Source organism: Jatropha curcas, chromosome 8, assembly GCF_041381405.1.
Source record: "Jatropha curcas cultivar XTBG-Jc1 chromosome 8, XTBG_Jcur_1.0, whole genome shotgun sequence".
Classification (NCBI taxonomy): domain Eukaryota; kingdom Viridiplantae; phylum Streptophyta; class Magnoliopsida; order Malpighiales; family Euphorbiaceae; genus Jatropha; species Jatropha curcas.
Genome location: NC_143158.1, coordinates 27,762,623 through 27,778,351, shown reverse-complemented (window position 1 = coordinate 27,778,351; position 15,729 = coordinate 27,762,623). Strand labels below are relative to the sequence as shown.

The 15,729-nt window shown below is 27.4% G+C and overlaps 3 protein-coding genes across 3 annotated transcripts; all 3 read left to right on the top strand.

The window, feature by feature from the left end:
- The first annotated feature begins 173 nt into the window (after window positions 1–173).
- LOC105639367 (SPX domain-containing protein 1) lies at window positions 174–2,737 on the top strand. The gene is made up of 3 exons (XM_012223398.3): window positions 174–601; window positions 1,875–2,001; window positions 2,098–2,737. The coding sequence occupies exons 1-3, from the start codon at window positions 299–301 to the stop codon at window positions 2,544–2,546; spliced, it is 879 nt and encodes a 292-aa protein (XP_012078788.1). The 5' UTR covers window positions 174–298; the 3' UTR covers window positions 2,547–2,737.
- A 3,258-nt stretch (window positions 2,738–5,995) lies between these two features.
- LOC105639366 (peroxidase superfamily protein) lies at window positions 5,996–7,891 on the top strand. The gene is made up of 4 exons (XM_012223397.4): window positions 5,996–6,213; window positions 6,304–6,483; window positions 6,687–6,849; window positions 7,306–7,891. Exons 1-4 carry the CDS (start codon window positions 6,001–6,003, stop codon window positions 7,725–7,727), a joined length of 978 nt encoding a protein of 325 aa, XP_012078787.2. The 5' UTR covers window positions 5,996–6,000; the 3' UTR covers window positions 7,728–7,891.
- A 5,046-nt stretch (window positions 7,892–12,937) lies between these two features.
- LOC105639471 (heme oxygenase 1, chloroplastic) lies at window positions 12,938–14,836 on the top strand. Its single transcript, XM_012223553.4, has 4 exons — window positions 12,938–13,145; window positions 13,884–14,107; window positions 14,402–14,509; window positions 14,661–14,836. Exons 1-4 carry the CDS (start codon window positions 12,953–12,955, stop codon window positions 14,751–14,753), a joined length of 618 nt encoding a protein of 205 aa, XP_012078943.2. The 5' UTR covers window positions 12,938–12,952; the 3' UTR covers window positions 14,754–14,836.
- Window positions 14,837–15,729: the final 893 nt, after the last annotated feature.

Below are 15,729 nucleotides of genomic sequence, written 5' to 3'. Positions count from 1 at the left end.
AGCCCAAAAAGCAAAAAGAAAATTAAAAAAAGTAAGGACACAGTAAAATAAGATAAATCTAATATTTCTCTCTATATCACAGGGAATAAAACCAGAGATATCCTCTCAAAGAATAAATGGATATTCCAATACTAACCCTCGAATATTCTTCTCTTACCGTTATATCACCCCCACACCTCTATCTCCTTTATTCTCTCACCTTCGGTTTCCCTTCACTTTCCCTCTTATTCTCTCACCAGCCAAACACGCACGAAAAGCAAGAACTCGGTTCTTTTGCTTCTCAATAGTCTAAGAGAACATGAAGTTCGGCAAGAGTCTTAGCAACCAGATCGAAGAGACCCTGCCGGAATGGCGAGACAAGTTTCTCTCCTACAAGGAGCTCAAGAAGAGATTGAAACTCATAGAGCCAAACAAAGGCGGAGATAGGCCAACCAAGCGACAGAAATTGGACGCTGGCGATAGTACCGACTGCGGAGGAGGAGAAAATAAGGATGGCATGACGGAAGAAGAGATTAATTTCATTAAACTTTTGGAAGACGAACTGGAGAAATTTAACACCTTCTTCGTAGAGAAGGAGGAAGAGTACATCATCAGATTGAAGGTATTTTTTTTTTTTTTTCCTCTTAATCAACAATCTTAGAAAAAAACTGTTTCTTTTACTTTGCTGTTTGGTTCCCGGGAAAATGTTTTCTCCATATTTAGCTAGCGAAATTTTAGCTATACAAAAACAATCAATTAACCCCAAGATAAAATTGTAATTTGAAAAATATGTAAAACGCTGTCGTTCGATACAGATCTCGATTTAGGATCAAACTGAGTAACTGGGCGCGTAGTAAAAGGATACCGTAACGGAGACAGTTAAAGACGTTAGTAATTTAGGCGGGGTTGCCGCTTTCCGTTTCTTTGTCAACGGCGTATATTTGTTTGACACCTGTTCTCTTGTACAATTGGCGCACATCAAATAAATATGCCGTTTGAGAGAATTGTACCCTGGTATATTCCACCACGTGTACATGTGCGAAATTGCAGCTTTATCCATCTTTTCATTTTCTTTTTCTAATTTAGTTTATTTATGCTAGTAAATGTATTTTTAGAATAATATTTATATTTATAATGCATTTAGTTACTTTATATTATATTTCATTACAGAAGAATTTATACTGTAATATTTAATTATAAATGTTTTTAATTACATTATGCTATATTTCATTACAGGCATGTCTAATGTATAAGTTACTAGAGAACCTTTTTGATGCATTTGTAGTTTTTTTTTACTATGTTAATTTAGTTTGGAATATAATTTAAATACCATGCAATAATTACTTATTTTTAGTTAATATCTACAGTAAAATTATTTGGTACAAATACTTGTGTTTGAAATTTTTAGTTGTAATTATCCACCAAAGTTTAGATATTTTAAACTTTGTATTCTCTTTTTACACTTTTGTGTGGATAAAAAGTAGTGTAGTTGTGTGTGGTGAACATGGAAGAAACTTTATTCCTTTGTCTTTAACTAAATGTACCTCCCATCTTGCTTGGTTAAAAGAAAAGGTTTGCTGCTTGTTGATAATGATGTGTGTTAGGAAACTTCCAAGTTGGTAAGGCCATGGCCTTAATTCAAACTCCAAATTTAGTACTTTGAGCTAAAAGTTGCATATACACTTCAAATTTACCACTATGCAGTAAGGTTTCATATTTGATCTGAGGCAGGGATTTCAAGTGACTAGATAGTTTGTGGGAACTTGTATTTGTACACATTTTTTACGTGTGAAATAAAGCAGTGCAACTTGCTAAAATGCTTGATTTTTGGTATGCCTGTGTTTTGTACTTGGCTAAATTTGAAATTGAAATTTTTGAAATTATGATTGATGCAGGAGTTGCAAGATAGTGTAGAAAAGGCAAAAGATTACAGTGAGGAGATGATAAAAATTCGGAAAGAGATTGTTGATTTCCATGGAGAGATGGTTTTGCTGGAGAACTATAGTGCACTTAACTATACAGGTAGTTGAATATATCTTTAAAATTTAATGTTTCTGGTTTAGTTGGTAATTTCAATATCAATTATTAATTGCGACTTGCTGTGCTGCGAATTAACAGGACTGGTAAAAATACTAAAGAAGTATGACAAAAGAACTGGTGCTCTAATTCGCTTGCCCTTCATTCAAAAGGTCTTGCAACAGCCTTTCTTCACCACTGACTTGCTATACAAACTTGTAAACGAGTGTGAGAGAATGCTTGATCGCCTTTTCCCAATAAATGAACCACCATCTTCAGTTGAAGCAGCTGATGGAGATGAAGGATGTGATCCTTCAACTTCTGCTACGACAACCAAGGATGATGGTCTGCTTAGAGTCCCTAGAGAACTTGCAGATATTGAACTCATGGAGAGTTTATATATGAAAAGCAGTATATCAGCATTGCGGATTTTGAAGGAAATTCGAAGTGGAAGCTCAACTGTTAGTGTTTTTTCATTGCCACCTCTTCAGTCGAGTGCGTTGGAAGATACTTGGAAGAAGGTTCCAATTCTGGAACAGGCCGCTAAGTAATTAATTGGGTTAGAGGAGAATTGAGTATACTTTTGTTTTGTATTAATACTCTTTTTTTTATACCTTTTTTTTTCTTTTTTTGAGTTACCTTTCATGCATATTTTATGCGTGGTTTAGATACTAACACAATGTAAAATGTTTAATTAAAGCTGGATCTAATATTATATATGAAACCTAAGTTCTGGATTAAATGAACTTTTTGCAATTTATGAAGTTGACTGTTTTCAGAAATTGGTGAAGCCATAATTTGTTTTTTTTTGTGTAAACCACTGTATTCATACATTAGTTAAGGCTTTTCGCTCTTCTGTACATGTGTATTTAGTAGAGTCTTTCTTTACCGTGTATTTAGTGGGATCGAACTAAGGGTTCATTTTGGCTTATAGACTGGTCTTTGTTCCTATGATTGCACCAAGGGTTCATTTGTTACATGTTTAAGCTTGAAGATTCTGGTCCATTTGTTACATGTTTGAGCTTGAAGATTCTGAGGACCAGGAGTTTAATTTTGGATTACAGAGTGGTCTTTGTTCCGATGATTGCACTTTGTTAGGGTCAAAGTGCAATAGGTGCAATAGGAATGAGCTTTGACTCAAGATCTGGATTCGAGTTGTATGATTAGCGGTTCTGATTGCAAAGAGCCCTAATTTTTTGCAATTATATGAGTATTAATATATAAATAAATCTTTTAAGCAATAGATTTTAATGAGTTATTCCATTTTGACTAATATTACCTATCATTTAAATATAAGGTACTATAATGTATATTATAAATAAAATGCATAATAATATTATATATTTGAAATTAATAATAATTTTATTTTAGGCCCTGTGTTTGATCGTTTTCAAGGACCAAGAACAAGCGGAGCTTAAACCAATATCCAAGTATCTCACCCAGCCCATGTATATATATATATTTTTTGAGAACCCAGCCCATATTATCTTTTGAATCACATTCTCGCTAGTATAATTTTCTTTTTCTTTTTTTTTTTTTAATATTCTCCTCCAGTATAAAATTGGGATACTATACTAAATGTCAATTTTTAAAATTTTAATTTAAAAAATATCAATTTGATTTTGAGATTTAAATTATTTTCATTGATAATATATTTTTACTATTCTGCTTATTTTTATTGGTATTTGGTAGGCAGTAGTTTGTAAATATTTTCGTGTTTTAATATATTAATATTTTAATATATTAATGTTTTAATGTATTAATTTCCTACTTTTACCATTTTTTTTCTTTTTTTTAGTATGTTAATATTTTTTTCTGCTGCCAGTTTTTTTTAACTCTCGTTTATTTTTTGATGGTTTTTTTCTTTTTGCTGCCGTACATTATTTTCTTATCGTGATTTATATTTTTGCTGTCATTCTTCTCATTATTAGTGTTGTTTAATGGTTTTGTTTTGTATTCATAATGTATATTGATTTTTTTTTTGATCCATTATTTATTATTGGAAATATTTCTATTAGTTTTTATAAAATCAATAAATATTGGATAAGACAGAACTCTCGATTTTATTTGGATTAATCTAATATAATATATATGTATACACTGTATTTGCTTGGTTTGATTCAATATGTTAATTGGTATACATTTATTTATTCTGTGTTTAATTGATTTTATAGTATTTATTGATACTATATATATATACACACCGTATTTACTTGGTTTGATATATTATGTTAATATTTTGTATTTAATTGATTTTATAGTATTTACTGATATGGTGTATATATATACTTCGTATTTACTAATACAATATATATATATATATATATCGTGTATGTTATATTTACCATCGCTGTTGTCGCAGTCGCTGGTCGTCAGCTGCCATCACCAATCGTTATCACCGTTGTTAAATCACATAAGGTGTATAGAGATTTTACATATTTCGTATCTCCTTGTGTTTCTTTTTTTATTTTTTCCTTTTTCTCGGTGTTTCCTTTTTCAATATTTCCAGCATTTCCTTTTTTTTTTTGTTATTATTGAAATTTTTTTACCGAATTTGTCATTATCTTCGTAAGTATTTTTTTATGATATTTTGTCGAAATTGAAACTTCGTATATGACATTTGTTAACTTGTCCCTATAAGTTTTAAGTATTAATCTTTCTTTTAATTGAATGAAAATTACATTACATTATTTTTTTATTAAAGATAAAAAATTGATTACTTATCGTTCTGTATGTTATTCATCTATATAATTTATATTGAGTAAAACAATTAGCTTTTCATGTCAATTACATTTTATAGTGCAAAATCTTGGTCCTAAAAACAAAGATCCTAGCTGAATAAACTCAATTGGTTAATTTTATTTAATATTTAAAATATACTATTTAATTTTAATTTTAATTAAAAAATAGATCTTCTTTTTATTCACTTTTCATTAAAATTGTATATTAAATCAGATTAAAAAAAAGAAATCAAAATTAAAAAATTGAATCAGTTTAATTCAATTTAGGTATTAAATTTTTATTTATTTATTTGATTTTAAATGATTCCCACTATTTGCATACTCTTACTCTCGCTGCTGCCTTTTGCTTCTATGATTTTTTTATATATAAAAGAAACTCTAATTTAATTTTTTTTTTGGAAATAATTTTATCTTATCTTATAGGTTGGTCGAAGAGCAAAAAAATGAGGACCACATGATCATCATTAGCTAGTTTTAATCGTAGATCATCACCAAGGAAGATATACAATTTTATATATTTGTAAAATGCACTTACTTTTATTTATTTATTCAATTTTAGGAAATGCACTTTTAGTTATTAAAACAAATTAATAAAAATTATTGAAGAAAAGCAACTAGGGATAATTAGAATATAGTTTCCTAAAGTTAATGTGAATGCAAGGAAAAAACGCTGCAAATAATTCAAGAACAAAAGGTGAAAAATACGTTTGGTGACAAGCAAGTTATGCAAAGTTAAAACGCGGTTAGGAATAAAGCTAAAAAATAAAAATATCAATCACTCTAACAAGGCTTAATCCTTATAGAAAGCTAAGGAAATTAGTTTTAAATTACTTATTGTAACGTTTTTATTTTTCAATAATTTATTGAACTGAGAGTTATAAAAGTCGAGAAAATAATCATTTTATATTCATTTATCCGATTTATTATCACTTCACCTTTATAAATATAAATCGAGAGCAGAACTGCATGAAGTGATCATAAAATTCCACAAACCTTTCAAAAATTTTCTTTTGTAAGTTTTATTTATATTTTTAGAAACATATATGTTTGCCTCTTAATGTTTAAAATCTATCTCTATTTCTGTTTTAACTTCCAACAATATACCTAAATTCCTAATCCAACTATCCAATATACAAACAAATATGCCAAAAGAGAAACCACCATTTGAATGGTCCAACGCGTCTCCACTCAAAAAGCAAGAAAGAAAGTGGAATATATGCAGATTGCAAAACAAAATAGCTATAAATACTAATGTTTAGTTTCAATGGAAAACAAAAAAAAAATGTTGTTAATTTTTTTTCTAGTGATTTTAGTGTTGGGTTTGCCTGTAAAAGGCCAATTGCAAAATGGGTTTTATTCTTCTTCTTGTCCAAAAGCTGAATCCATTGTTAGGTCTACTGTTGAATCTCACTTCCAGAAAGATCCAACCATTGCTGCTGGATTGCTCAGGCTTCATTTTCATGACTGTTTTGTTCAGGTTATTGCTAGTTTCTTCTGGGTTCTTATTAAATTCAAATTAGCTAGAGTTTCACTAACTAAAATCAATTGATTACTTGACATCCTGCAGGGTTGTGATGGCTCTGTGTTAATTACAGGGTCTTCTGCAGAGAGAAACGCATTGCCAAATTTAGGTTTAAGAGGATTTGAAGTCATTGATGATGCTAAATCACAATTAGAGGCCTTGTGCCCTAACGTTGTCTCTTGCGCTGATATACTAGCGTTAGCTGCTCGTGATTCTGTGGATTTGGTAAATTTTTTAAAACTTGAAAAGTTTGGTAACGATTTTAGTTTTTAATATTATAATTAAATATAAACTTAAAAATTAAATCATATATAGGATTTTTTTAATTAATTAATAATTTTGAATAATTTTTGCAAATTTGGAGGCATGGTTTTATTTTCGTTTGCTGTAAATGTATAAATTTATTTAATTTTGTGTGTATGTTTCAGAGTGATGGTCCAAGCTGGACAGTTCCAACAGGTAGAAGAGATGGTAGGGTATCTTCATCATCTGAAGCCTCTAATTTACCGTCACCTCTTGATTCTATAGCCATTCAAAAGCAAAAATTTGCAGCTAAAGGCCTTGATGATCATGACCTCGTCACCTTAGTAGGTAAATCTTTTACAGTATATTACTATGTACTCTGTCTTCCAAATTAATTATTAAAAACAAATAAATTGAGAAGAAACTAAAAAATAAAAAAAAATTGAGAATTTTTCTTAATCTACGTATTATCATGTCTTAGCCATTGTTTGGTTGAAAATGACTTATTTTCCGGGGAAAATACTTTTTTAGAAGTACGCTACCAAGAAAATTATTTTTTAATAAGTATAATTTGAATGTATTTGGTTTGCAAATTAACTTTCTGTAAAGTAAATTGCTTTCAAACTATAAATTATTATAAAATCCATAATATGAATTTGAGTGTATTTAGATAATAGAATAAATCGATAAATTCATATATTATACTACATCTGTTCAAGAATACTTGTCACGTTTGAAATTTTATGTCTCTAAGAAAGATTTAAGTTACAATAAATTATTGAGTAAATTTGATGTGGAATGCAGGGGCGCATACCATAGGACAAACAGATTGCCTGTTCTTTAGATACAGGTTATACAATTTCACAACAACAGGAAATGCAGACCCAACAATAAATCAATCATTTTTAGGACAACTTCAGGCCCTTTGTCCTAAAAATGGAGATGGCTCCAAAAGAGTTGCTTTAGACAAAGACAGCCAATCTAAATTTGATGCAAGCTTTTTTAAGAATGTAAGAGATGGTAATGGAGTTTTGGAGTCAGACCAGAGATTATGGGATGATGCCATTACAAGAAGCATTGTAAAAAATTATGCAGGGAATATAAGAGGGTTACTTGGGTTTAGATTTGATTTTGAGTTCACTAAAGCTATGATTAAAATGAGTAGCATTGAAGTCAAGACTGGAACCTCTGGAGAAGTCAGAAAGGTTTGCTCAAAGTTCAATTAATTAATCTTAAAATTGTATGATAAATAAATTATTGTATATATACAAAATTATTAAGTGTAATATATAATTAATTTTAAGTGTTGGGCAGTATTATTAGAATAAATTAGTCTAAATAAAGAGTTGTTTTATTAATTATAGTAATAGTATAATACCCTTTCGAGAAATATATATCTACATTTTGTATATTATCTTGTACGCATAAATATCTTTAAAATATTAAAATAGCATTTAGTATATAATCTCTATTCTAAAAAAAAAAAAATTAGGATAGCAATTTGATTATATTATTTATAATATTTGCTGACATAACATTTATATTAGACTATATTTAGTTGGATGGAAAGGAATAAAATAAGTAATGCAATGAAAATAACATTTCGTTACTATATTGGTTATGTAATTAAAAAAATTATGGTAATTATTATTCTATTTTTATGTTTGTTTGTAAATATATAATGTAATTAACACTATTGTATCTTGCTATTTTTTAAATTTATAAATATATAATATTATTATAAATATGTAAGTAAATACCCTACTATTTTGATAAAATGCCCATATAATTAGTGACTATATAGCATAAAGTATGTGTCAATGTTTTCTTAAAGCTAGTAATTAGACAATAAAAAAATAATTGAACAATGCTTATCAATTGGGGTCGAATGAAACCAAATTTTCGTTTTTTTTTTTTTAATTTTTTTTTACCTTAAAGATTCATTTGTTATAAATGAATTTACAAATGAATTCAAAATGTGGAATTCATTTACAAATGAATTCTAGCCAGAATTAAAATTCATTTGTAAATAAAATATCTGAAATAAATTAAAAATTGAAAAATTTTATTTATTTTTATTTTTTAAAATATCCTACTATTTTAGAAAATTGCTCCATGTAATTACTGACATTCACTGTATAGAGTTAAACATGCATCAATGTTTTCTAAAATTTAGTAATTAGACAAGAAAAAAAATAATTGAACGATGCTTATCCATTGAGGGTTAAATGAGACCAGATTTTTATACATATTTTTTTACTTAAATTCTATTCGTTATAAATCAATTCAAAATGTGAAATTCAATTACAAATAAATTCTAGATAGATTTATAATTCACTTATTAATGTATTTTCATGTTTGAAATAAATTTGAAATTGAACATCCATTTGCTTTTATTTTCTAAACTAGCTATTATTTTAAAAAATTGCTCCATAAAATTAGTGACATTGACTATAGAGAGTAAAACATATACCAGTGTTATACGAAAATAATTGAACAATACCTATCAATTGGGGATTGAATGAGACTAAACCTTCATACATATTTTATATTAATAATGATATGATGGTGGTGGTGGTGATAGTGGTTGTGGTGGAGCGGTAGTTGTGACTGTAGCGGTGGTGGTGGAATAGTGATTGTGGTTGTGATGGTTGAGACAGTGGTGTTAAATAGTTTTGTATGGTAGAGTTTTAATTAGAGTAATTTGATATAATTAGTATTCCATGTACTTAATATAACGAATAATACATATATTTTTTGATGTAATAAATATTCCAGCATCCTAAATAATGAGGAATACAATTGGAATCCCCATTATATTATAGAGAGAGAAAAAAAAAAAAAAAGACGTATCCAAATGTTAACATAATATAATTATCATTCTATTACATAGTTGATTGCATTCATCCAAACATAGCATTAACGTTTAGAGGGAGTAGATTATAAAATATTAGAAGAAATAATGTTTAGTAGAATGCTAATAGAATAATTGATAAATATTAAAATAGTTAACCATTAAAAAAACAGCTCATTTTGCTAAATATGTTATGGTTAATTTTAAATTTTTGTGCCGGCGTGTATTTCTTTTTTTATTATTTTCTATTCAAGTGGTGGATCTTATTCCTATTAAAAGATTACATTTTTAACGTATTTAATTTTATTAGCAAGCTCCATTCAGTTATTTTTGCTCATCGAGAATCGTTTACTTACCAACTTGTTTTTAAAATATATTTTTAGGAATGTCAATGATGTACTCTTTTACATTATTTAAACTTGCAAGTTGAGAATTTCAATAAGCAATTTCGTTGGTTATCTTAACTAATTATCAAACTATAAGTAAAATAATTTATGAAGTGTGGTTTGTTATTCGTCTTTTTGTGTTTTGTAAAAGATGTGGCCAGTGTCAGATTTTTAATTGTAAGTCTTCTCTATCATAACATAAGGGAAAAGCTATCTCAGCTGTGTAATCATAATATTATTCCGGGCTATTATAAAAAAAATTACAAGTGAAATAAATAAAGAACAAATTAATAACAAGTTTTTGGCTTTAAACAATAATGTGAAATTTGGATCAACATCATATGAAGGATATCATCTTGTTTGATTTGATGTTGCAATTCTTATTAGTGGGATTTTGTTAATGCCATATACTATGTTTTAAAAAAATGATTGTTTGTTTGATGATGATGACTTTTAGCCTTTATTTCAATTGAAGTATTTTTTATAAAGTAAAGAAAATTGTTGTAGAAAATATTCTAAGCAAATGATGAGTTTTCTCTTGTCTTTTTTTAATATAATTATCGGTATCCAAAAGTCCACTGGATAATGTACGGTTTGAACAGTTCAAGACCTATATAGAGGGCGACTCTCCCAGTATGACAATTTTCATACTGAAAACTAGAACTCGAGACATTTTTTAAAGGAGAAAGAGTCTCAACAACTCCATTCCAACTAAGGCTAGTGAGTTTTCTTTTCTCTTTAATGGAGAGAAAAATAATGAAGAAAATAAATTTTAATTTAATTTTACCCAGATCTACATATTTGAAATCTCTCCTATCTAAGGAGAAAAATAGTTAAAAAAAAGTGAAAATTTCATTAATTTTATGAAATTATCCAAGTATCCCTAATTCTTCAATAATTGCCAATTTCTAAATTTTCAAGGTTACAATTGCCAATATTTCAATAATATTTTCTTTTCTGTAAAAAATTGTTATTTACAAATAAAGGAAAATATAATTCTTTCATTTATTATATCCAAATACAACAGTGAAAAGTTAATATGAAAAGAAAATTGGCAATTCCTCTATAAATTCATCCATTATTTTGTTTACTGTCCTCTCCAAACAAAGCCTTAATTAATTTTCATGAAGATCAGCCACAAGATAGCCAACTTCCATAATCAATTAATTGACTTCGATTGTTATTATTTAAACTTGCAAGTTGAAAATTTCAATAATCAAGATAGCTCATGTCTTTCAAAAAAAAAAAAAAAATCATATGAGGTTAGTTGTTTAATTAGCGTTTCATTAAGCGTTAGAGTGAGTAACATTTATAATCTGTTCCCTCGATTCTAAACGCTATTGTAAATGCTACCGAACATGTAGTGTTTTGACTTTAATCAAAATGTTAAACGCGACTTTACAAGCTGTTGTCCGATATGACATTAAGCTTGAAAAATAAATGCTGATATGAAAATATTTTTTTATTTATATTATTTTATAAAGGCACTAGTACTCTTATAAACTTCTATTTTCTTTTCACTGTGAGTTCTTACTGTTAGTCATCCTTTTTCCTTTTACCAATTCCTTTTATTTTTTGTTTCTTTTTTAAATAATTCTTAGATTTGTATTTTTTAACATAAATTTGATTTATTATTATATAGATTTAATATATTTTGAGACTTTTACTCTCACATCTAATAGATTTGACAGTTTTTAAATTATTTGTTCAATTTCGTTTATGTTATGTTATTATTTAGGCGTTCGTGGTGTAATCTCCTTTTTGATAGATTAAAAAATTTAAAAGTCATCATATCGGACTTATAAAAAGATTATTGAATCAAACAACGCTTATGATATATGCATTATACTTTGTCAAACTTTCGATTTAATACTTTAAATGAAGATTGTGTTATTTTATTATTTTAATAAATCGTTTATTATTAGATTTTTTCATATTAAGATTTATTCACCTGTACTTCATATCTATTTGAAATTTCAGTTTCGGTTAATTTCTTCTTAAAAAAATCAGTTATTATCCTACTAGGATTTCATATAAAATTTAGGCTCCATTTATCTTCGGAAAATAACTTATATTTGAAAAATATTTTTCAAATGACTTATTTTCTATTGTTTGGTTACAGTTTGAAAATAATTAAAAATATTAAAATTTTTAACTCGTAAGACCATAAAATAAAAATACTAATAATATAAATTTCATATTTTAAAAATTTTATTATTAAATATGAGCATAATGTAAAAAAAAAATTATAAAATTTATCGGTGATCAGTGGTGGTTGTCGGTGGTGGTAAAAGATGAGTGGTTGTAGTGGCTACCAATGATTAATAAATTAATAAAATATGGATTTCTAAGATTACAATAAATTTATCAAAGTTTGAAAAATATTTTACGCTCTTGAAGATGAGAGAAGTCATTTTTCTTAAAAAATGAGTTAATTTTTCCTTTGACCGGGAAAATATTTTTCGTTGAGTTATTTTTCTGAACGCCTCCAAACAATGAAAAATTGTCAAAAATATTTTCTTACAAATTACTTTACGGAAAAAACAGAATCTTAAATTCAACGGATTATCTTTGCGAAATCAGATGGTATCCTGACGTGTAGATTTAATTAACTTTATATTTAAATAACTAATTTTTCTACTTATGACTTTATATTGAAAAATTTATTCAATGAACCAAATAACGTCTTAAATTTTAATAATTGCATGGATTAAATCATTTTGAGATAAAAAAAAATACAAATAATCATTCAATAAACTCTTCGAAACGGGAATCCCATAAAGAAAAATTTTTAATATAAAATATCTTTTTTTTTTTTTTTTTGAAAGGTAATATAAAATACCTACTAAGACAGGCTATACGTGAGAAACAACTTTGTATATAGAGAGAGCGTCATCTCAAGATCGTTACTCAAATTGCAGCAACTCTGAAACATTTCAGTCACAAACCTTTCTTTGCTAATATAATAAAAATGGCTTCTTATTCTCTAATACGCATTCCTCTTGCCAACCCTTTATTAAACAAACGTATCCATGTCAAAATATCAACACCATCTTCTCAGTCGCACATTAACAACTTCCTATCAATGCCTTTGCAATTCAAAGCTGTAGCAGTTTCCCAGAGGAATGTGAAAATGGCAGTAATAGCAGGCAAGACGCCAAACAAAAAGGAATTGTACTCAGTAGAGAGTAAATCAGGATTTGTGGAGGAGATGAGAGCTGCATCGTTGAAACTGCACACAAGAGAGCACTCTAAGAAAGGACAAAAGGAGATTAAGCAGCCAGAAGATAGAGCCTTGTCCAAATGGGACCTTTCCATTCAAGGGCTTATAAGCTTTTTAGTTGAAAGCAAGTCTATGTATGATACAGTTGAAAAGATCCTGAAAAACCCTGATTTTCCTTTTAGTAAGTGTTTCTCTCTCTTTTTTTATTTTATTTTATTTTTTTTTAAACCCCAGTTTTTACAGTTGAATCACTAATCTTGCAAGATGGAGGATGCATCATTGGGTAGGTGATATTAACTATTCTAAGTTTTAAATCTCTAATCTTGCGAGACCAGCGTGTGAGCGTATGCTAGTGTTTGTAGGGATGACAATATCCAATCATTTTAACAGTTTGGGGTAGTAGTAAATAAACAGGTTTGGATCGGATTGGGATAGTATTTTTGTTACCCTATTGGATTTAGATAAAAAAACTCACGTATACGTTATCCATTACCCGTTTAGTAAATATTCAAAAAAAATTTAAAATAATTAATTTTTTTAAAAGAAAAATTACGTATATATACATCTTTTTATTTTAATTAATGCAATAATTATATTTAATATTTATATTATATTTTTTTATTGAGTCTTTTTACTTACTTTTTTTCTTGAAAAATGAAAATAAAACAAATATTTTTAATGCTAAATGGGTATTCAAACAGATAATTATAACCAATCTAATTTATAATCAAATTCGGATTCGGGATCGAATACTGCATTTTAAGTAGGTATCTCACCTATTGTCATCCATAGGTGCTCGTTTAATCTCTATTTATTGACTAATATTTCAATTTTCCAATTCCAATACCTCTATTTTCACCTTTTCCACAAGCATATATTTTCCATTAGTAATTGATATTCTTTATACAAATATAAATAGGTGTGGAGTTGGAAAACACAGGATTTGAGAGGTCTGCAAATTTGCAGAAAGACTTGGAGTGGCTTAAAGAACAAGGGTATGACATTCCTGAACCTTCTAGTCCAGGTGCTGACTATGCAAAATACCTCAAGAAATTGTCGGAAAATGATCCTCAAGCATTTATTTGCCACTTTTACAATATTTACTTTGCCCACACCGCCGGTGGTCAAATGATTGGGAAGAAGGTACTTATTATTATGCAATATACATGTTTAATAATATATATTATAATAATAGTTCTTTTATCTGTTTCTTTAGCCTGATTTATAAGAGCTATTTTAATTATGCATATATATTTTATATATTTAATTTACCTATATCACAGAAATATTATTTATTTTGATATTAGAAAATTTGCAAAGGAGTTTCAGGTTAATTTAAAATAATTATATTAATAATTTTTGTTAAAAATATTTTTTTACTTAGCTACAAATATTCATTCCATGTTGATTTTTCTTATTTTGTATCAAATTAATTAGGTATCTGAGAAGCTCCTTAACAGTAGGGAGTTGAATTTCTATAAATGGGAGGGTGACATTTCTCAACTGTCACAGAAAGTAAAAGATAAGTTGAACAAAATTACTGAGGTAAATTCAATTTTTAAATTTAAATTTAAATTCCTTTTCATTCTTGTAGTAGCAATTTGTAAATAGTAATGTAATTTCAATTCTTTTTCTTTTTTGAATTTTAATTTAATAACTACTATATTGCATTTGTTTATTTTTGGCATTGTTTCAGAAGTGGACTGCAAAAGAGAAAGATCATTGCTTAAAGGAAACTGAAAAGACATTTGAATATCTGGGAAGGATTCTTCGTCTAGTTATGGCCTAAAATTACCTTTGTCGCCTTATACAATGGTGCAAGCATTTAACTATTTATAATAACTCTTTTTTTTTTTTTTTTTTTTTTTTTTTTTTTTTTTTTTACTTCTTTAAAATTATCCCTAATATGTTAATTTTTACTCAAAGCTAAATTAAAATGCAGGATCTGAAAATTAATAATATCTATCTCTTTAAGCACATATGATTTCCCAATTAAAAATTTTATATGCTAGTTGCTTTTTTTTTTTTTTTGTTATGTAACGAGAAGAGCCGAAGATGTGAGAATAATACAAATAAATCATGGAACAGCTCAGTATAGTCAGTTCGGTGAATCTAGTATTCAAAATTTCAACTTGAACCGCTTATTAAACGGTTTATTATGATACTACATGCAATTTTTCTCGAAAAAAAAATTAATGAAAATTTAATTTCAACATTATAAGTATTTTTCTCTAAAAGAAGTTAAAATTAATTTGAGAAAATTTTAATAAATTTTATTTCTAATAATTGTTAGAATATTCATACAAGAAAAAAAAATAAATCGGTCACAAGATAGCATAAATTAAATAATCAAATAATTGACCTCGATTGTTATTATCTAAACTCGCAAGTTGCAAATTTTAATTATCAAGGCTCATTGTCATCTTAATTAATTATCAAAATACAAATAAAATAAATGAAGAACAAATTAATAACTTGTGAATAAATTAAGTGGATTTATTCCAAGTTTTTGGCCTCTTAAAAAAAATATTACTCACCAAAAAATATTAATTCAGCTAATAAAAATGAAAATTCTCAATGTTAATTTTGTCAATTAATCCAATAATGTTAAGAATATTTTTGAATGAATTAATTTGATGTGAGGTAGTATGTTTTTAATAATATTATTCGGATAATGGAATTAATATTAGAATATAAAAGTTAATCAAAAAATATTCTATTTATTTATAATATTTGTAATGCACTGGTAACTTTAGAATATCCCA